The 21,644-nt window shown below is 44.2% G+C and overlaps 1 protein-coding gene across 1 annotated transcript in view; it reads right to left on the bottom strand.

Moving 5' to 3' along the window:
* The window catches only part of clip2 (CAP-GLY domain containing linker protein 2), a 145,263-nt gene extending 126,994 nt beyond the window's left edge, over nt 1-18,269 (bottom strand). The window contains exons 1-2 of the mRNA XM_041197310.1: nt 17,906-18,269; nt 17,513-17,746 (exon numbers count right to left, since the gene is read on the bottom strand). Coding sequence (XP_041053244.1) covers nt 17,513-17,615 — 103 coding nt within the window. The 5' untranslated portion in view covers nt 17,616-17,746; nt 17,906-18,269. The remainder of the gene's footprint in view (nt 1-17,512; nt 17,747-17,905) is intronic.
* Nucleotides 18,270-21,644: the final 3,375 nt, after the last annotated feature.

Here is a 21,644-nt window from a genome sequence, read left to right as displayed (position 1 = left end):
TCACTGATTCCCTTCTCCCACACCTCTGTGTTCATGGGTTTGGAACATTCCTGAGAACAGCACACAGGTTCAAGGTTGTTTGGAACTTGCAGACCTTGATGAATTGATTTCATTAATGCTAACACAGTTTCTCGACGGCAATTATGAAAATGGAGGCCCGACAGTAAATGTTCCAGCCCACCCTGGCTGACACTGTGCAAATTGGGTATAAACTGTTACCCGCAATACCATGTCCAATGCTGCAGATCTGAATGCCAACTGACATATAGTGGGAGGAGGCTCATGTGGAGCACAAACACTGGTATGGAGCAGTTAGACTGAATGGGAATGGCCTGTTTCTGTGCTAGAAACTCTATGTAATCCAATGATGTTCACAGTGCGTGTGCAAAGAGCTGAGAAAGTGAAATCCTCAGCCAGCTCATGTTCTTTTGTCACCCTGCCAAGAAGCAAACAACATTCCAAAACATTCCAGCCCACTTATTGGTCAGCAATACTGTGTGTGCCGGGTTTGATCCCAGGTCAGACAGATGCAAGGATTGTCTCAAATGCATATAGGTGTCATAGATGAAATAAGTTTAAAGGATGTGGGCCCATCGAAGGAAATTGCCTATAATTAATGACAAACTGGTATTAGATTAACAGCCTCACTCAGAAACAACAGGATGGTCAGTGATTTACTGAAAGATCACAAAGTTGGCGAGTGGGGAGAAGTGTTGTAGTAATTGCACCAATGAAGTAAAGGATAATCTAACAAAGTTATGAGCAGGGTGCTTTATCCGAGCAAGATTCAGGGTCGTTACCCTTTATTTGACCCATGCTGTGTCTGAAACGGCAGTGCCTGACGCCAACTGGAAACCTAATTCGTGCTACATATGGCTAACCAAGGCTTTGACTGGAAACAGTGCAGGATCTTGTGCCCTCTTTCCTGGGGGTTTGGTGGCAGGAGGAGCATTAATCTGACGGGTGTGGACTCTGCCACCTTCCCGCATCCACTCCAATTAAGCCCATGGCAGAAGGCCTTTGGACAGCCTTCCCATCCCACCGCCAACTGAGGCCTTTCAGTGGCCAACTGATGCCTACTTAAGGGCTTCATCCCACTGCTGCTGGTATTGACCCAGTGGTGGGTGGGGGGGAGCTTAGCACGCAGGGACATTGAGAAGCAAACCCATGCACGGTTGCTTGCAGGCTCCCAGGGGATCCCCTCATTCAAAGGCATTAAGTGCCTGATCGAAGGACCCAGTATAAGGAAGAGGGGCAGCCACTGAAAGCCACCCCTCTACCCTTGCTGCTGACCTCACAACCCACACCCCATGATCTCCCCACCCACCATAATCACCTGGGACCTGGGATCCAGCAACGATCCTAGGCCTCAGGTGGGTGTCATACTAGCAGCAGCCACCACCTCCTCGGTGGCACTGCCTCTGATTGGCTAGCAGCTTTCAGTGGGCGTGACTTCTACCACATCCCCGACCTGCTCCTCCCAGAGGTCCTCGATCGCAGGGGAAGGCCCACTGCTGGCCTGACAATTGCCCGGGTTAACAAAATGCAGCTGGCCTTCCTGTAAAGAGGCGACATTAGGTTCTTGTTGGTTCTCCAGCCAACGGCCGAGACCCCAGTCGCCTCCACAAGATTCTGGTCACATACTCAGAAAATCAGTCTTTGGATGTAATAGTGGAAAGTCCTCTGTGTTCTAGCATGTAAATTCTTTATATTGATAAATGCAAAAAATAAGCAGTAAAATAAAACAGATTCTAATCGAGATTCGCACACACTTTTTAAATCAATGTGTATAAAGATGGCATGAAAACCATTGCTAAACATGCCCCAGCTCTGCTAATTCTGGCCTCTCGCTCATCCCTGATTTTAATTGGCATCTGTGCATTCAGCCCTATACTCTAATTCCCACCTTCCATCTCTCTGCCTCTTTCTCTTTCTCAAAGGCACTCCTTAAAACATCCCCACTTTTTGATCATCTCCACTGATATCTCATTTTGTGTCACTAAACTAGAGCTTTAGTTTGAAAATACACCTGTAAAGCATCTTGGGATGTTTTACTGCATTAAATGTGCTATCCAAACACAAATTGTTGTATGACAGTTGTGAGGATAAAGGTTCTCAAATGGAAAACTTCACAATCACTTGGATGCACCTATAGTAAATTCTCACATCTGCTATTTTTCTGCAAGTATTAAAGCACTTGAGATAGAGTAGAAGGGCCAGGCTAAATTCATCCAGAGTCTGCTTGTTGCTAGGATGCCATTGCCCAGCATTGACATCCCAAGAATGGCTTTACTTACCATTGTCAAACTGCAAACCTGAGAGTTAGCAGACATTTAAGTAAATTATGTCAATATTCTTCCATTATAAAGCCCTCTGACAGTTACAATACTGTATATACTTGTGTAAAAGGCAAGTTTCTTCAGGCCAAATTTTCGGCAAAAAGTAGGGGATCGACTTATATAGGAGTAATATTTGAGGGGTTCAAATCCATGCGTGTTGGAGGGACAACTGTTAACATAAACACAAAAAATATTTACCAATTATTGGTAAAATTATGCCATACTTTCTGTAGGCTGAGCAACGATAGCCATGGCCTAGATTTCTTCTTGGGTATGATGAGGGCAAAATTCACACACAACTGCCATATTCCACTTTAAATCTACAAATAAAGATTCACCTCACACTCTCACACTTTAATTTTCATTAATTGTAGTGCCATCCTTCCTGTTGTCTCACCACCTAACTGTTTACAGTGGTACGTCAGCTGATCACAGATTAGAGACTGTTCCCACCAACGCTGCCCCCAAGACATTATATGGTGTGTGGTACTAGGAGAATATTGTCATTAAAGTGTAGGTAATCTAATAGTGTTGGTAGAATGACTATAACATCAGGAAATTATAATTACCGGTAGTAAATTAGTGTTTACGCTATTTTGGTGTATTGTGGTACATCAAACAAAAAAATGAAAAAAAAAAACATTGGCTGGGATTTTCCATTCCCGCAGTATCGGGGACCCACTGCAGGGGATGTGGTAGCTTTCTGGGGGGACTGGACAATTTAGGCGGTGGGCGGGGCCAGAAAATCCCACCCAATGGGATTCAATTATCCCTCAAACACTAGGGTCGACTTCTATACAAGATACATAAAAAAGTTAAGGATTTTTTGGCCAAAAGTCAGGGGTCAACTTTTACACAAGATCGACTGTCACTCAAGTGTATACAGTAATTAAGATTTTTTTTTATTACTCTGCTATTCCATATTTTTTTTTGAAAAAGGTTCGTCTCTGGTGCTGGATAAGTAAAGCTCCATTGATGCATTTTAGAAGTATTGTTTGTTGTCTGCTAACTGATGTGGAGTTAAACAAAACATACAATAATCGAGGTTTAAACATGAGAATAAGATGGATTTGTTTTCAGTTGATTTACTGTTGCATGGCAAGGGTGTGGAGCGTCTGTTCGGTGATTCATTCCAAGACCTAGAAACATGTGATGCTACAGCCTGGAAAATGAATTCAGAAAGAAGTGCAGCAGAAATGACTGCTAGTGACAGTCTCGTACAAAAGAGTGCACTCCGAGCAAAGCCCTTTCTCTGTCTTTTGAATGGAGGCTTTAATCCATTTACTTTATGATTGGTGATAAAATTAAACTGGGCAAAGAAAAAAACTGCCTCCACCGGATACCTGAACTGTGATATCATACCAACTATTTCTGACACTATTTTGAACTCAGAGGGCACAGCTACTGTATTTTTTGTTGGTCTGGATTGGTTTAGTCGCAAACTTACTGGTTCTCCATTACAATTCAGAACAGCTGCACATCCAGTCTTAAACCAGAATTAACAGCTGCTGTAGATAAGGTGGAAGAGCAATCTCATCAATATGCATGGGTCTTAAAGGCCCAAAAGTGTCTAGAGCCCAGTCTGCTAAGGGGAAGAGTAACTAGCATTGCTGGGATCTGACCTTTGAAAGAGTTGCTTGCAGGGGCAATATTTCTGGCTTTTGCTAATGTTGATGAAATGATACAATCAAATGAGGAGTTGTGGATTCAAGATAATTGAAGATGCCACAACCCTTTTTATATTCTTTAAAAGGATGTGGGCGTCGCTAGCCAGGCCAGCATTTGTCACCCATCCCTAGTTGCCTTTGAGAAGATGGTGGTGAGCCTTGTAGCTCTAGCTACACCCAGAGCTGTTAGGGAGGGAGTACCAGGATTTTGACTCCGCGACAGTGAAGGAACAGTGATATAGTTCCAAGCTAGGATGGTGTGTGAAGGGAACTTGCAGGTGGCAGTGTTCCCATGCGTCTGCTGCCCTTGTCCTTCTAAGTTCTGGAGGTAATTAGTTTGAGGGGTGCTGTCAAAGGACCCTTCGTGGGTTGCCGCAGTGCATCTTGTGAACACACTGCTGCTACTCTGCATTGGTGGTGAAGGAAGTGGATGTCTAAGGTGGTGGATTGGGTGCCATTCAAGCAGTCTGCTTTGTCCTGGATGGTGTGGAGCTTCTTGAGTGTTGTTGGGATTGCACTCATCCAGGCAAGTGGAGAGTATTCCGTCACACTCCTGACTTGTGCCTTGTAGGTGGTGGACAGGCTTTGGGGAGTCAGGAGGTGAGTTACTTGTTGCAGAATTCCCAGCCTCTGACCTGTTCTTGTAGCCAAAGTATTTATATGGCTGGTTCAGTTCAGGTTCTGGTCAATGGTAACCCCCAGGATGTTGATAGTGGGGATTCAGTGATGGTAATACCATTGGATGTGAAGGAAGATGGTTAGATTTGCTCTTGTTGGAGATAGTCATTTCTTGGCACTTGTGTGGCAAGAACAATACTTACCAATTATTAGTCGAAGCCAGAATATTGTCCAGACCTTGCTGCATATGGACACAGATTGCTTCAATATCTGAGGAGTCACAAATGGTGAACATTGTGCAATCATCCACGACATCCCTACTTCTCACCTTACGATGGAAGGAAGGTAATTGATGAAGCAGCAGAAGATGGTTGGGCCTAGGATACTGCCCTGAGGAACTCCTGCAGTGATGTCCTGGAGCTGAGATGACTGACCTCCCAACAATCACAACCATCTTCCTTTGTGCTAGGTATGACTCCAACCAGTGAAGAGTTTTCCCCCTGATCCCATTAACTTCAATTTTGCTTGGGCTCCTTGATGCCACACTCGGTCAAATGCTGCTTTTATGTCAAAGGCAATCATTCTTTTTAAAAAATTTATTGCCCATCCCTAATTGCCTCCGAGAAGGTGGTGGTGAGCTGCCTTTTTGAACCGCTGCAGTCCATGGGTTGGACGTACACCCACAGTGCTGTTAGGGAGGGAGCTCCAAGGTTTCGACCCGGCGACAGTGAAGGAACGGTGATATATTTCCAAGTCAGGTTACCTCACCTCTGGAATTCAGCTCTTCTATCCATGTTTGGATCAACGCTGTAATAAGGTCAGGAGTCAAGTGGCCCAGGCAAAACCCAAACTGAGCATAGGTAAGCAGGTTATTGCTGAGTAAGTGCTGCTTGATAGTACTGCCTATGACACCTTTCACCACTTTACTGATAATTGAGAGTAGACTGATGGAGCAGTAATTGGCCAGATTAGATTTGCCCTGCTTTTTGTAGACAGGACATCCTTGGGCAATTTTCCATATTGTCAGATAGATGCCTATGCTGTAGCTGTACTGGAACATGAATGTTCAATATTGCAGGCACGATGTTGTCAGGGGCCATAGCCTTTGCCGTAACACTGCTTTTAGCTATCTCCCACTATCAGGTGGAGTGAATCAAATTGACTGAAGACTGGCATCTGTCATGCTGTGGTCCTCAAAAAGAAGATGAGATGAATCATCTACTCGGCACTTCTGGCTGAAGTGTTGGAAAAGGTTTCATGCCAAAGTAGCACAAATAAAAGGTCAGACAATTCAATTATGGAAAAATAAAGAGGGAGTTTTACCATCTTTACCCCCTTTAAAAAAGGAGCCTCATCATACTGACTCCATTTCAAAAAGTGTCTTATCATGAGGTACTCGACTACACAGGGAGGCTTGCGCATAGACATTTTCAAAAGGACCACCATCTTCATAATATATTTTCTGTAAACAATGGTGTGACTAATTTGTCACGTATGGCTCTTCTAACAAACACCATTTTGTCGAATTTTTTTTTCCCCAGGGAGACATTGCTCTTAAGTTTCACTGCATAAACACCTTTTAAATTTCATTACATAAACACCTTTTAAATATCAAAATGTTAAAAAAAAATTGTTCAACTTGACTGATTTATAGATCACCTCTAATGTGGAGCTGCAGTGTGTCTCTTTCAAAAAATGAGCACTAATGACATTACTGGGGATTCAGCAGGACTTGATGCATTGGGAAGGGTTTAAAGAGGAACAACCTGGAGGTTCTGAGACAGGAAGTTGTACTATGTGGTCTGCAGAGCCAATTTGTTCTTGCTGGCAGAAGGGGACATGGTCAAGTTTATATGCTGAGTAAAATGGTTAACGGTGGTGGGATCATTCAAGTGATCCAGGAGGGCTGATGTTGGAGAGTTAGCAACTGATAAACAAGACTTGAAATGAGAGGATCTTTCCTCGCCGAGGAGGAGTGCTGAATCTATACAACAGACCCTCAGCTCAATCCTCTTTGTGATATGTTCAAAAGCTTTAATAGGAGCTGGATAACTCTCAATTTATCACAAGAGTTTGAAAAACAAAGAAACAATTTGATGCAGCATGGAACATAATTGTTCTCGAGTTTGGGGATCCTGGGAATGCCATACCAAAGGAGGCACCAGTCAAGATTTCTTGGACTTCACACTGACCAAATGAACAATGTAGGCTAAGGGTAGCTTGGTGTTCCGGAGTTTTGAATTACTTTTGGAGTCAAGGTGCCAATAATAACGTTTTAATAACTTTTTTGCATGAAGCTTGAGTTGAGGAGACAAGTCAAAAAGCCAATCTCATTCTATGTTTTTAGGAAAATACTAACAGGTGCAGGCCATTTGTGTAAAAAAAAGTGCTTCCTATCTCTGCTGAATGGCCTAGCTAGAATTTAAGATTACAGCCATCTAATTTTCCCCAGAGGAAATAGTTTGTCTGCATTTATCCAATTGAATGCTTTTAACATTTTAAACAACTTAATTAGATCACCCTTCAATATTCAACTGAGAATGTGAAACTCACTGCCACATTAAATGATTGAGACGATTAGTGCAAATGAATCTAAAGGGAAGTTAGCTAAGTACACGAGAGAGAAAGGAATTGAAGGAACTATAGATACAGCAAGATGAAGTAAGATGGGAGGAAGCTAATGTGGAGCATAAACAATCGGCATAGACCAGTTGGGTCAAATGGCCATTTCTGTGCTGTAAAATTCTACAAAATTCAATGTAATCGTCCTGGCCCTGACATTGTGAAGCAAATAAATGAACTGGGAAGACTTCAGCATTCTTGGTCCAGAATTTTGCATAGTTGGGATGACTGGGGAGACATTTAAAAAATGGCAGGTGGGACCTAGATGCAGAAGTCCCTCTCATTTCTGGCTGATACAGAAAGGGTATCGGGCATGAATCACACAAGCGCGAAACACAAATCTGTTGGGCTGTTTGAAAACAGTGCGGAGCTTAAACAGACCTCATTTTTGCTGTTCCAAATTAGAGCAGAGGGCTAAAAGCTTGGTCGTAGAGGTAGGTTTTAAGAACCATCTTAAAAGGAAGAAAGGGAAGTAGAGAGGTTTAAGGAGAGAATTCCAGATCTTAGGACCCAGGCAGTTGAAGGCATAGCCACCAATGATGGAGCAATTAAAAATCAGGAAGGCTTAAGAATGCAGAATTGGAGGAGTGCAGATATCTTGGAGGATTATAAGGCTACAGGAGATTACGAAGATGGGGCAGAGCGAGGCCCTGGTAATTTCAAAAGGAATTTTAAAATTGAGACATTGGTTAACCAGGGGCCAGTGTCAGTCAGCGAGCACAGGGGTGATAGGGATTGGGCAAGGACACCGTGCTTCAGGTCTATGAACAATGCCAGGGTAGGCTTGCTCATGCATAGTTGGAAGACAAGGGGCTAGATTTTCGCTAGTGAAATAGGTAGCTCAATTCGGGAAATTTTCCAACACTCTGCAGACCCGCCTCAATATTAAGAGCCCTGTCACATGCAATTTTTGCACTGGGAAGGTGGGGATGTCGTAGAATCAGGCCTGTCACCTCCTGAGGCTGTTCAGAAGCAGCCATGAAGGCAGGTGAGTGCTGAGCAGGGCTGATTAGAAGGTCTGCCTTCGTTGTCTGAGACTTTGGCCCAGTTTTATAAAAAGCTGTTAGGCCCTCTAGCCTTCACCCCTCACCCATGTCCATGCTGCATCCTATGTTACCTCCACGCCATCTCGTACCCACCGAATTCACTCACCCAGTACCCATTATGGGTAGACCTTAGGAGCCACGTGGCGATGAAAAAAAATTAAACCTCTGACTCCAAATGCCTTAACCCACAGTTTCTGAGAATCACATACTTACAGAGGACATGCTCTTAAAGGTTGGATAAAGTTTGTTTAAGTGTCATGATATGAAGTTATTTAAATTCCCAGCACTTTAAAACCAAGCATGAAAAAACACATGAAAAAAAAACACACCCTGTCAGAGCACATTCATTGACAGACTACCTGGCATAGCTTAGAAAGAAAACACCACCATCTATTCCTGCAGATTCAAGAAACTTCATTGGTAACATTATTACAGCTGAACCCATTACGAATGATTGGCTGAGTTTCCAGGTGTCCAAAACCACTTAGCTCAGCAAGGGGACTGAGTTCACATTTTGATTGACAGTTTTAAGAGGCTATTAAAAGTTTAGCTGTCTTTAATGTATTATTGAATAGAAGTTTATTTGTTTTTATTCTGACCACTTGAGATTTAAAAATCTTTGAATAGGTTTCATAAATGAGAGGGGTGTTTTTTTTCTGTATTATGAAGCTTGATGGGTTGAGTTGAGGAGACAGGTCAAAAAGCCAATGTTCTAATGTTGTCTTCAGTAGCTCAGTGTTAAATTTTGCTTTGTAATGCCTGTGTTGCACCTTGGGCAGTTTTTTACTACATCAAAGATGCTAAATAAATAAGTTGTTATGGCTCTTTATATTTTTCTTCAAAGTGTGATGTTGAGTGTCTCACTTGGAAATGTGACGGAAGACCGAGATGGAAAGGAAAAGCACATTAGGTGATTATAATAACTCCCTGACTCTTCTCACCACAGCCGTTCTAAAGAAGGAAAATTGGGAGCATGTGCAATAATTTCTGGACTGCCTTTGATTGGGATATTCTGGACCCAGCGCAGTGGGTCGTGCTGAGGCAGAGCGGACAAGCCAGCCAAAGAAGTCCATTGACTTCGGAAGGACCTGAAGATCCTACCAGTGGGCGTGGTCGGACAATCCTGCCCTTTGTTTAATATGGAATGTCCATTTGTGGATAATGCTTGTATAAAACAGCCAATAGTTGATGGCTGGGTAAAGATCAGCAAAGTGATGGAAAGTGTCGTCGACAGTGCGATCAAGCAGCCCTTACTCAGCAGTAACCTGCTCACTGATGCTCAGTTTGGGTTCTACCAGGGCCACTCAGCACCTGACTTCATTACAGCCTTGGTCCAAACATGGGCAGAAGAGCTAAGCTCAAGGAGCTGAGGCAAGAGTGGCTGCCCTTGATGTCAAGACAGCATTTGACCAAATGTGGAAGCAAGGAGCCCTCGCAAAATTGGAGTCAATGTAAATCAGGGCGAAAACTCTCCACTGGTTGCAGTCATAGCTAGCACAAAGGAAGATGGCTGTGGTAGTTGGAGGTCAGTCATCTCAGTTGCAGGACATCCTGGGTAGTGTCTTTGGCCCAACCATCTTCAGTTGCTTCATCAATAACCCTCCTTCCATCATAAGGTCAGAAGTGGGGATGTTCACTGATGATAACACAATGTTCAGCACCATTCTCGACTCCTCAGATACTGAAGGATGTGATGAAGGATCCATGTCCAAATGCAGCAAGACGTGAACAATATCCAGGCTTGGGCTGATAAGTGGCAAGAAACATTCGTTTCACGCAAGTGCCAGACATTGACCATCCCCAACAAGAGAGAATCTAATCATCTCCCCTGACATTCAATGGCATTCCCATTACTGAATCCTCTACTACCAACATCCACAGGGTCACCATTGGTCAGAAACTGAATTGGACCAGCCATATAAATATTGCGGCTACAAGAGCAGGTCAGAGGCTGGGAAATCTGCAGCAAATGACTCACCTTCTGACTCCCCAAAGCCAGTTCACTATCCACAAGACACGAGTCAGGAGATGGAAAACTCCCCACTTGTCTGGGTGAATGTAGCTCCAACAACACTCAAGAAGCTCGACATAATGCAGGGCAAAGCAGCCCGCTTGAGTGGCACCCCCTCCACCACCTTCAACATTCACTTCCTCCACCAACACACAGCGGCAGCAGTGCGTAACATCTACAAGATGCACTGCAGGAACTCAGCAAGGTCCTTACTCAGCACCTTCCAAACCCACAAGCACTACCATCTAGAAGGACAAGGGCAGCAGACACATGGGAACATCACCACCTGGAAGCTCCCCCCCCAAGTCACTCACCATCCTGACTTGGAAATATATTGCCGCTCCTTCACTGTCGCTGGGTCAAAATCCTGGAACTTCCTTCCTAACAGCACTGTGGGTGTACCTAGGGATGGGTAATATGTGCTGCCCAGCCAGCAACATCCATATCTTGTGAAAAAATAAATTTAAAAACTCATTAAGGATCAGGAGTTGCTGGGCGAATGCAACCATTTGCTTTTCAAAGTGGCAAGATTGTGTCTTGGACAATTTTGCCACATGCTGTTCCAGAAAATCAAAATCTTCCCAAATATAGACACATCAAAGCAAGCTGGAAAACAGTTTTATCTGACACTTCAAAATCACATATACAGTTTGTGTAGTCTGTGTGTAACTGTCATATGATACAAACCTAATCGGAATCCATGTCCCTCCTACCAAAAGTTGTACTCTCCATTTTAAGCTCTGTTGCTGGCCTTCAAATACTGCCGTGCACATTACTGATAACACAGGGCTAAGTGGAGCGCAGCAATGCCCATCACCATGCCCTCCTCTACTCTGAAACAGCGACACGGTCTACAATAATGACTATATTGTTTCAATCACTCATCTGAATCCTGTCTGTGGGCAGAAGTTAATGCCCTCCCCATGGCAAGTTTGGTGGCAGGGGCATTTAATCAGGTGGGACGGTGGTGAGTGAGGATCCTGCTGCCTTCCTGTCTCTACTCCGATTAAGTCTATAGCCAAATGGCTTATGGATGGCCTTCCTACCCTGCTGTTTGCTGGTATTCACCAAGCAGCAGGTAGGGGAGTTCACTCTGTGGGATGCCTGGAAAACAAACCCTATCAGGTTTGCTTGCTAGCCTCCAGGGTGGGGGTGGGGGGGAATCCTTGTACAAAGGTACTCAGAGCCCGCAGGGTGGCTGTGCCAAGCAAGGAACAGGCAATTGGCCAGCAGCTCTCAGCGGGCGGGGCTTCTGCCTTCAGGGTCCTTGATCCTAGGGAAGACCTGCCACTGCCCAGTTAAGTGCCTAATTGGCACTCAATGTGACAGTCCTTCCCGACAAAAGGTGACATAGTGCTCTCACCAGCTCTCCGGCTCATGGGGGAGATCCCTATTGCTACGTTAAATTCTACCCCATATCTGGGTACAAATGGATACAGACACCAGGGGTAGCATTCCTGCATTAGCACCTGCAGTGCAGAGGTTTGCGTTATAGAAGTGCGCATTTGGAAACTAGGTACAAAGGGTAGTTGCCCCACATTATTTTCTATCAAGCACAAATGGTCATGCACAATGCATCCTGCATAACTTTCCACAAACAGGAGCCATCCAATTCCTTCTAGTCACCAGAAACCCTCAACTACCAAGTAAAATTTACCTCATGCCCACAGCTTCTTCAATGGAACCTATTTGAGAACGCCATGAATACTCCCCCAGTGCATCACTGGATAAATGCAACTTGTTGTGTAGAATATAGCTGCTCAAGGTTAAATCTTGACCAGAGTAGAGGAAGGGTATGAATGGACCCAATGGTCCTGTGTTAGGAAGGGGAATTCCAGCCAGGTGCCTCTTCCAATGGCTATCCAGCTTTGTTTGCTGGAAAGCTTACACTCACAGACATTGGGTAAAGATGGAAGGCCCAAGTTGTGATAGACCCCATGGTTAAATGGCTTATTGGCACATAGGATTTACAACACAGAAAGAGGCCATTTGGCCCAACTGGTCAATGCTGACATTTATACTCCACACAAGCCTCTCCCACCTTACTTCATCAAATCCTGTCAGTATATCGTCAGATTCTGTTAGCTGATGAATAACAAAGTAACAATATCCTCAATAGCTCAGCACGCATCACTACCTATGGAAGGGAAGGGAGAATAGCTGGTAAAGCAAAGGGAAATTTGGTATGCAAGGCCCCATAAGGAACAGCAAAAGGCTCTACAATTCATGTCATCTCTCTCAAATGAAACTTTACTGAGTCAGTGTCTTGTTGTTAGGCAACATCGCGAATGCTGTAGCCTGTACATCTCTGCAACCAACCTCACAACATCAATCCATGCACAAAGGAATCAAAATATTACATAGTGGCACAATATCCCACCTTGCTTGTAATGGGAGACATGCACCACACAGCAGATTTAGGTGTGTACTAAATGAAGCAGGTCAAACACACTTCAATCTATATACAAGGGAGCCTCTGGTTTACTCAGACTGGTTGAGAGCACCATCATGTACACACAAAACAACCCTGGACTATGTTGACATTCCCGAGCAGGGACAGGGACATTTCAGGAGAACACTAAAGACACACTCCCTCCTGACGAGTAAAATGTTATCGATTGAGGTAGTTGCTTAATTTGTTTCACACACATTATCCCCTTAATACAAAAAGCACTTTTAAGGACTTTCGCTCCATCAGGCTGCTATTGCAAATTTTAGTGAAAACAGTTTTCGATTGGTATCAGATGATTATTAGCTTTAGTCACACATTAAACTTGAAAGAAGGAAAGATGTACATTTATATTACATTTTCATGATCATGCCATCCCAAAGCACTTCATAGCCAATTACATTTTCATGATCATGCCATCCCAAAGCACTTCATAGCCAATTCAGTACTTTTTGAAGTGAGCTTGCTCTTGTAGGAAATGTGGCAGCCAATTTCCACACAGCAAGTTCCCGCAAACAGCAATGTCTTAATTACCAGATAAACTGTTTCAGTGATGTTGGTTGTGGCATAAATATTGGCCAGGGTATCCTGTGCCACTCTTCGAAGAGTGCCATTAGCATCTTTTGCATTGATTTGAGAGAATGGACAGGGTGTCGGTTTAACCTCATTTGAAAGTAAGCACCTCTGACAGTACAGCATTTCCTTAGTACTGGATTTTGTGCTCAGGTCTCTGTAATGAGACTTGAACCCACAACCTTTCAACTCACAAGCTATGGTGCTACCATTGAGCCCATGGTTGACACCCAAATACAAATTATGAGGTTTTTTGAAGGTGGAGGATCAAGATAAGGGTGTAGAAGGTGATGTGAGATGAGCAGAGATTGAGAGCTGACTTGTATGATTGGAGAAGGACATAGAAATGGGAAGAGCAATGGAGAGCCTTGCTGGTGAAGAGAAACATTGGAGTGTATATTCCACAACAGTTGTTAAGAGTAAATGGCAAGCAGTTAGCAGGGGTTAGTATGGAATAGATATAGGCTGCAGATTGAGGAGTAGGTGTGTTTATAGGGTGACTTTGGAAGGCTGGTCAGGAGAGCATTGAAGAAAACAATTTTTCAGTTGATGAATGTGGGTCTGAGAATGGACAGTTGATATTTCAGGAGTAGAGATTAAACAACCTGGTGATCCAGACTTGGGCGGATATGTGGTGAGCAAAATTTGTACTACATGAGTGCCAGGCAACAGCCATCTCCCCTTGACATTCAAAAACCACCCTTGAATCCCTCACTATCAACATCTTGGGGGTTACTATTGACCAGAAACTGAACTGGACCAGCCATATAAATATTGTGGCTACAAGAGCAGGTCAGAGGCTGGGAATCCTACGGAGAGCAACTCAACATCCTGGCTCCCCAGAGCCTGATTATCATCTATAAAGGCACAGGTCAGGAGTGTGATGGAATACTCTCCACTTGTTGGAGTGCAGCTCCAACAACACTCAAGAAGCTCGAGACCATCCAGGACAAAGCAGCCAGTTTGATTGACACCACATCCACAAACATTCATTCCCTCCACCACCAGTGTACCATGACTATGTATGTGCCAGATCCAAGATGCACTGCAAAAACTTGCAAAAGCCCCTTCAACAGCACCTTCCAAACCCACAACCACTACCACCTAGAAGGACAAGGGCAGCAGACAAATGGGAACACCATCACCTGGAAGTTCCCCTCCAAGTCACTCTTTATTCTGACTTGGGAATATATTGCCATTCCATCACTGTCACTGGGTCAAAATCCTGGAATTTCCTTCCTAACAGCAGTGGGTGTACCTCCACCACATGGACTGCAGCGGTTCAAGAAGGCAGCTCACCACCACCACCTTCTCAAGAGCAATTAGGGATGGGCAATAAATAATGACGTTGTCAGCGACACCAACATCCCACAGATGAATAAATGAACAAAATAGGATTTGGGCTTCAAAGCTCAGCATAGCACGCACATCTGCAGGTTCAGCATGACCGAGCATCTGGGGAAGAAGGTGTGGCTTCAATCGTGATATTTTTTGAAAAAGCTGAAAAAGATGCCTTTAGTCTTGGTGATCAACAAAAGGATCTAAATCATCCAGAACTTGATCTCAGTCAGACCATAATCAAATAAGGGTTCAGACCAAAGGTAGAGCTGTATGGCTGCAGTGTACACAAGGAAATGAATCCTATGAATATTGATGATGTTAACTGGTAACATATAGGTATGACGTCTTGGGTACTTTGAAGGGGGCTTTGGAGATTGGGAGGACAGAACTAGTAAAGGAGGTAAACTGACCACATTAGGGCAAAGAGGAATGAAGCCAGAAGAGGGCAGTGCCATAAAGGCGCAGCACCCAGGAGTTGCTGTCGAGGAAGATGAAATAATTGACTGTGTTAAATGTAAGAGGACAAAGAAGGACAGCTACTTAGGACAGCCTTGAAATCTATAAGAACATTATACAGCTGATTCTAAAGGTTTCAACAGGAAGTGGAGGGAGAGGCAGATATAGGATTGGGCTCCATAGATTAAAGCCCTTCAGTTTTGCCCCAGATTGGCACAACTACTTCATACTATACCAGTGGGCATTTTTCATTTCCCACCTCAACCATGCTTCTGATCTCTATAATGGCACCACCTAAGGCACCTAAGGGACCATCTGTAGGGCTGGCTAAGGAGTAGACCCTTTGGTCCATTGAGCCTGTTCCACCATTCAATTGATTGTGGCTTATCTGATCATGGCCTTAACTCCACTTTCCTGCCTGCTTCCATAACGCTCGTCAATCAAAAATCTCTCTAACTCAGCCTTGAATATATTAAATGACCCAATCTCCCCTGCTTTCTGTGGAAGAGAATTCCAAAGATTAACAATTCTCTGACAGAAGAATTCTTCCTCATCTCCTTCTTAAATGGGAGACCCCTTATTTTAAAACTGTGCCCCCTAATTCTAGATTCTTCCATAAGGGCAAACATCCTCTCAGCATCTACCTTGCCTTGTCAAGCCCCCTCAGAATTTTATATGTTTCAATGAGATCACCTCTCAATCTTCTAGATTCCAATGCGCCTCGGCCAAACCTACTCAATCTTTTCTCATAAGACAACCCCTTCATCCCAGGAATCAGTCTAGTGAACAGTCTAGTTCAGCCTTGGACAATTGCCAGGGGAAGGGATGGAGTCGATAGCTAGGGAAGAGTTTAGAGCAGGGACCAAAAACAATGGCTTTGATCCTCCCAATATTTAGCTGGAGAAAGTTTCTGCTCATATAGTACTTAGCAACAGCGGAGGAGTTGAGAGGATAATGGCGAGACAGAGCTGGGTGTCGACAGCACGCCCTCCAAGCCACTCACCATCCTGACTTGGAAATATATCACCATTCCTTTACTGTCACTGGGTCAAAATCCTGGAATGCGGTTCAAGGGCAATTAGGATGGGCAATAAATGCTGGCATAGCCAGTGATGCCCACATCCCAAGAATGAATTAAAAAAAACATGTAAGCTGATGCTGTGTTTTTGGATGGTGTCACCAAGGAGCGGTATACAGATGAAAAAGGGGAGGGGAGCCAAGGATAGATCCTTGGGAGATTCCAGAGGTTATGGTGAAGCAGTGGGAAAAGGAGCTATTGTAGGTCATTATCATTCATAAATAGAGAGATAATACTGGGACCAAACAACTGCTGTTCACCCATCTGGATGACCGTGGAGAGGTGTTAGAGGAAAATGGTGTGGTCAAAGACTGCTAACAGGCTGAGAAGGATTAGGAGAGATAGGTTACCTTGGTCACAGTCACATAAAATGTTACTAATTTCTTTGAGCAAAGCTGATTTGGTATTGTGAAACCAGATTGGAGGGATTCAAAAACGGAGCTTCACGAAAGATGAGCACAAATTTGGGAAGGTGTGACACATTGAACAGCCCAAGTGAGTCTCGCAAGAAATAAATGCATTTCCCTGCCTTACCCAAAGATTAATAATCCGTATCATTCTGCTAATTTGCTGCATCACAATTAGTCCTGATGCAGGATCCTAATTTTGGGAGTGTACATGTGTTGGGGAGGGGCGGGGGAACCTAGGAAAAGGAGTGGAGAAGGAGACCTGTCAAAGTGGCTGAACCTCCCGAAAGGAAAAGTGTGTCTGTCACCCAGTGCGATCCAGCCAATTCTGGGAACAGGAAGAAAGGTCAATTTTCAGGGCAAGGACAGTTTTCTGTCACATTCTCAAAGAAACTTTAAAAAACAAATTCTATTTGGATATTGACAGATTGTCCCTGAATGTTTAGGTTGAGGACTACTAGACTGTTTAGTTCATGTTAACTTGCATTTATATAGAACCTTTGACATAGTAAAACATCTCAAGCCTCTTCACAGGAATATTATCAAACAAAATTTGACACTGAGCCACATAAGGCTATGTTAGGGCAGGTAAATGAATCTTAATATGCAGCTTGGAAGGCTCCAGTGACAGATACAATTCCATCACTGTTTAATATTGCCTCACACAATAGTGCTCCACGTGAATTGTGCATTTGCAGATGCAAAATCTGATGTCATCCATTTAGACAGGTGTAAAAGGAAAAGCAGCAAAACAAAGAATGTGTGTGAAAATGTCTCATGTAGCTCTTCATCTGATCAAAGAAAACACAATCATTGTATTAATCTGAAAATCATGTTGCTGATACCATCGATTTCTAACAGGATAACAGACCCGCAAAGATCATGCTCACAGTCTGTTCTCTTACCTTCTTTAGGCCCGGCTATCGCTGCAGAGCCTCGACCCATTGGACTGGAATGCTTGTTGACCCGGCCTGGGGCTTTCAGCCCACTTGGTTTCAGCAGGCTCATTTCCCTAACGCCTGGGTCTCTCTCCAGTAGACAATACTCTTTCTTTAGGAGGGCTGGGGATTAGCACTGGCCACCTCACACATCTCTCCGGTTTACCCTTCCTCCCATCCTTACAGGACTGAATTGTTAATCTGAAAAGGGAAAAAACAATGCATCACAGCCTTAACCAACCCGACCGTCTGAACAGCAAGAGACAACAGAAACCCACCCAATCTCCAATGAGCAGCTTTAGTTTTGAGAGAGCCTTTTTTTTTTTAAAATCACTATTGTAGTTCCAGCAGCATCCTTACTGTCTCTTTCCTCTCATCCAGCTCCTTGTTTTACAGGGATTGTTGGGGCTTTCACTGACACCCGCCCCTGGGCTGAAGTCCTACTGCAGCTCTCCTGCCTCTCCCTTTGGCTGCTTGGGTAGGATGCAGCGAAACTGAGAAAAGCTGACAGCACCCAGTCACATGGAACTGCACAGACACTCTTGCGTCCTCTTCACTCCAGTGAGGATTGGAGGAACGAAGCACAGCACGTTTGCCAATCATTCAGGGTTCAGAATCCGGGAGCTGTCCAAAGAAGGTTTCTGCAAAAATAAAACCAGCGTTTACACAAAGCAGGCACAAGCCACCATTGGCCTAATGAGCTTCCACCGCTCCTGGAGCTGAAATGTCCTTAACCCTGGACAAACAGCACAAGAGCCTGGGCTCCGAATAATCCAGTGTGCTTCAAACGAGAGGGCTCGCAATGCACTGAAAGCTGTGATTGACTCCCAGCTCTGCTGAATAAATGAACAAAAGGAAAAGTGATAGGGGGGAGGGCGCTGCCTTCTCCAGCTGCCTGTTGTTTCTATGCCAGCCGGGTTTATGGATTATTCATTGGGGAAGCAGCTGGGACAGGAAATGAATGTCACACAAAGGCGGAAGCTTGAATCTGGTTAAAGCGTTGCTGCTCTCAATCTGCCACAGAAAGCACCCTGCAAGGAAAAGGCTGGTCATGTTGAGGAAAGAGTTAAATTGTGTGGTTTTTGACAGCAGCAATGTGGAAGTATGACATTTTAATCACAAAGAGTAACACATGCCTTCCAAAGCAAAACCTTTCATCGTAAACAATTATTCTGAAACATGGTATTTAATTGACCTCTATGTCCCCCAGACTAGGGAGAAGAAATCAGGCAAGTTCTTAGTCCTAATCACTAACCAGTGACCCCTGCTGGAAAGTATAAGCAAACTGACATTAAGTGACAGTATCGTTGAAGAAAGAAAGGCTGACATTTACTTATGCAGCACCTTTCATGACCACAGGATGTCCCAAATCAAGTACTTTTGAACTGTAGTCTCTGTTGTGTTGCAGGAAACGCAGGAGCCAATTTGTGCAAAGCAAGGTCCCACAAATAGCCCTGTGATAATGGCCAGATAATCTATTTTTGCAATGCTGACTGCAGGATAACTATTGACCAGGACACTGGGGTTAACTCCCTGCTCTTCTTCAAAATAGTGCCATGGGATCTTTTACATCCACCCCAGAGGGCAGATGGGGCTCTGGTTTAATGTCTTACCTGAAAGATGTCAGGCTTGGCTGTGATCCCCTCCATAATTGAACATCTGCCAACACTCAGTTTGCAAGTGAAGCTCATTCATTTTAAATAGGAGATACCGGAAGGCTGCTGGCACCCATGTGCCCATATACAGTATTACGGCCCTAAGGCAGCAGTTTATCCAAGGATTAGGTTAAAGGTGGATCCCCTCTGGGACTAGAGATCAAATGCATCCCAGGATGATGGTTCAAGTGTCTCCTCACTCTGCTAGCTGTATCGTCCTGGGTGAGAAGACTTTGTCCAGTTTCAGTTCAGTTCCCTATGGGCCCAGAAATTAGTGGCCAGTTAGTGCTGGTTTATAATCTTTAGAACGATCCACCAAAATGGAGCTGGCATGTTTGGTGACTGCTTTGGTGCCTTCGGAGACGCCATGTTTAGCCAGTTCCCCTGACAGCATGACGCGGACAGCGCTCTGGATCTCTCTGGCCGAGATGGTGCGGCGCTTGTTATAGTGAATGAGGTGTGAAGCCATGGAGGTGATGCACTCGAAAATGTTGACAACGAAGAAATTCATAACACTTGTGGCCTTGGACGAGATCCTGGTGGAAGGCTGGGCCTGGGTCAGCCCCCTGCACACTTAAGTGGAATAGCTCTGCTTGTGAGATTTTCTCCGCTTCTTAGGCGGCTTCTTGGTGAGTTTCTACACCTTGCAAGACACACCGCCCTTCGCCACAGCTGCCACCTCAGGCATTCCACTCGACTTGGACCAACTCAAGTCAGTTCTCAGTGCTGGTTTATGGGTAATTCAGCCCTGAATCTTGCTCCTCTTAGCAATGACACTGAGATTAACCAAACCTATTTCTCACAGGCCCTGCTGGTATAATTCCCAACAATGCATTCTTGTTGTGTGAAGCTTTGTGCCAAGAGTGCCAAGCACAAAATTCTAAATTCCTTCCCTACCTTGTCTCGAGCAAAATAATCCAACGCTGTTATTAACATCTCTGTAACCCTCAGTACATTTAATGCCTTTTTAACCCAATGTTACCACCTCCATATATCAGCATAACCCTCCGCGTTAATAATATATGTACCCCTCAATATTAATATCTCTATAACCCTCTGTTACTGATCTCCATAATGCTCAATCTTCTTTCTCAATTAGGCCCCATTTTTAAGCTAAGGGTTGTGTTCACTTGAAGTTAGATGGCAAAGGGTTGATTTTATCAAAGTTTTCAACATAATAGGGGGAACCAATAGTGTGGATTGAGGGAATCTAATTCCCCTGGTTGGAGAGTCTGGGACTAGATATCATAGCCTAGAAGTTAGAGCCAGACATTCCAGGAGTACAATTAAGAAACAATTTACACACAAAGTGTGTTAGAAATCTGAAACTTTCTTTCACAAATGGCGATTGATTCCAGATCGATTGTTCGTTTTAAATCTGAGATTGATAGATTTCTTTTAATTAATGTTATTCAGAGATATAGGGCAAACGCTGGTATCTGGGGTTGGGTCATAGCTCAGACATGAATGGCAGAACAAGCTTGAGGGGCTAATCTTGTTCCAAGATTATTGGGCTAATCCTAATGCCCTGGAATTCTCTTCCTAACAGCGCTCTGGGTGTACCTACACCACAGGGACTGCAGTGGTTCATAAAGGCAGCTCACCACCACCTTCCCAAGGGCATTTAGGGATGCGCAATAAATACTGGGCCTAGACAGCGACACCCACATCCTGTGAACAAATGGAAAACATGCTCCTAAATCCATTTTTGAGAAAAGAAGCTTTGGGCACAAAAGAGGAAACCAAGTTCTTGGAGGCAGCACCAGCAGTGAATAATTGTGGGAGTGCCAACTGAGTGTGGGGAGATAGCGGGGCCAGGAATGCCAACAGGCAAACTAGGGCAGAGTTGATAGGGAGAAATTGTTCCCACTCGTGAAAAGGTGGAGTACAAGAAGGCACAGATTTAAAGCAAATGGCAAGAGAAGCAAAAGCAATATAAGAAAAAGCTTTTTCACAGAGCGAGCGACTAAGGTCTGGAATGCACTGCCTGAGAAAGGGTGGATGCAGGTTCAATCGAAGCATCCAAAAGGGAATTAGACCGTTATCTGAACAGGGAGAATATGCAGGGTTGCAGGGAGAAGACAGGAGAATGGCACTAATGAATTGCTCATTCGGAGAGCTGGTGCAGGTACTGAATGCCCTCCTGCACTGTAACAATTCTGTGATTCTCTGAAGGATGATGTACTTGGTCCCCAGCTGAATGATGACATTCTGGACCTTATTAACTGCCGAGGGATACAATCAAGATTAAATTGATTAATGTAAACGTAACCATCAAAAAAAGACATGCATGAGTTTGGGTAAAGCATGAAAGACTTGATCCATATAAAAATGGATCAGACTAGATGGGAGAACAGAGCTTTGGAATCAGCTGATGGGGGTAAAAAGTCATAGAATACAACATCATCCACAACAACAACATGACGGTGATGTTAATTTGGTTC

This window comes from Carcharodon carcharias, chromosome 10 (assembly GCF_017639515.1).
Source record: "Carcharodon carcharias isolate sCarCar2 chromosome 10, sCarCar2.pri, whole genome shotgun sequence".
Lineage (NCBI taxonomy): Eukaryota > Metazoa > Chordata > Chondrichthyes > Lamniformes > Lamnidae > Carcharodon > Carcharodon carcharias.
This window is presented reverse-complemented; position numbering and strand designations above follow the sequence as displayed.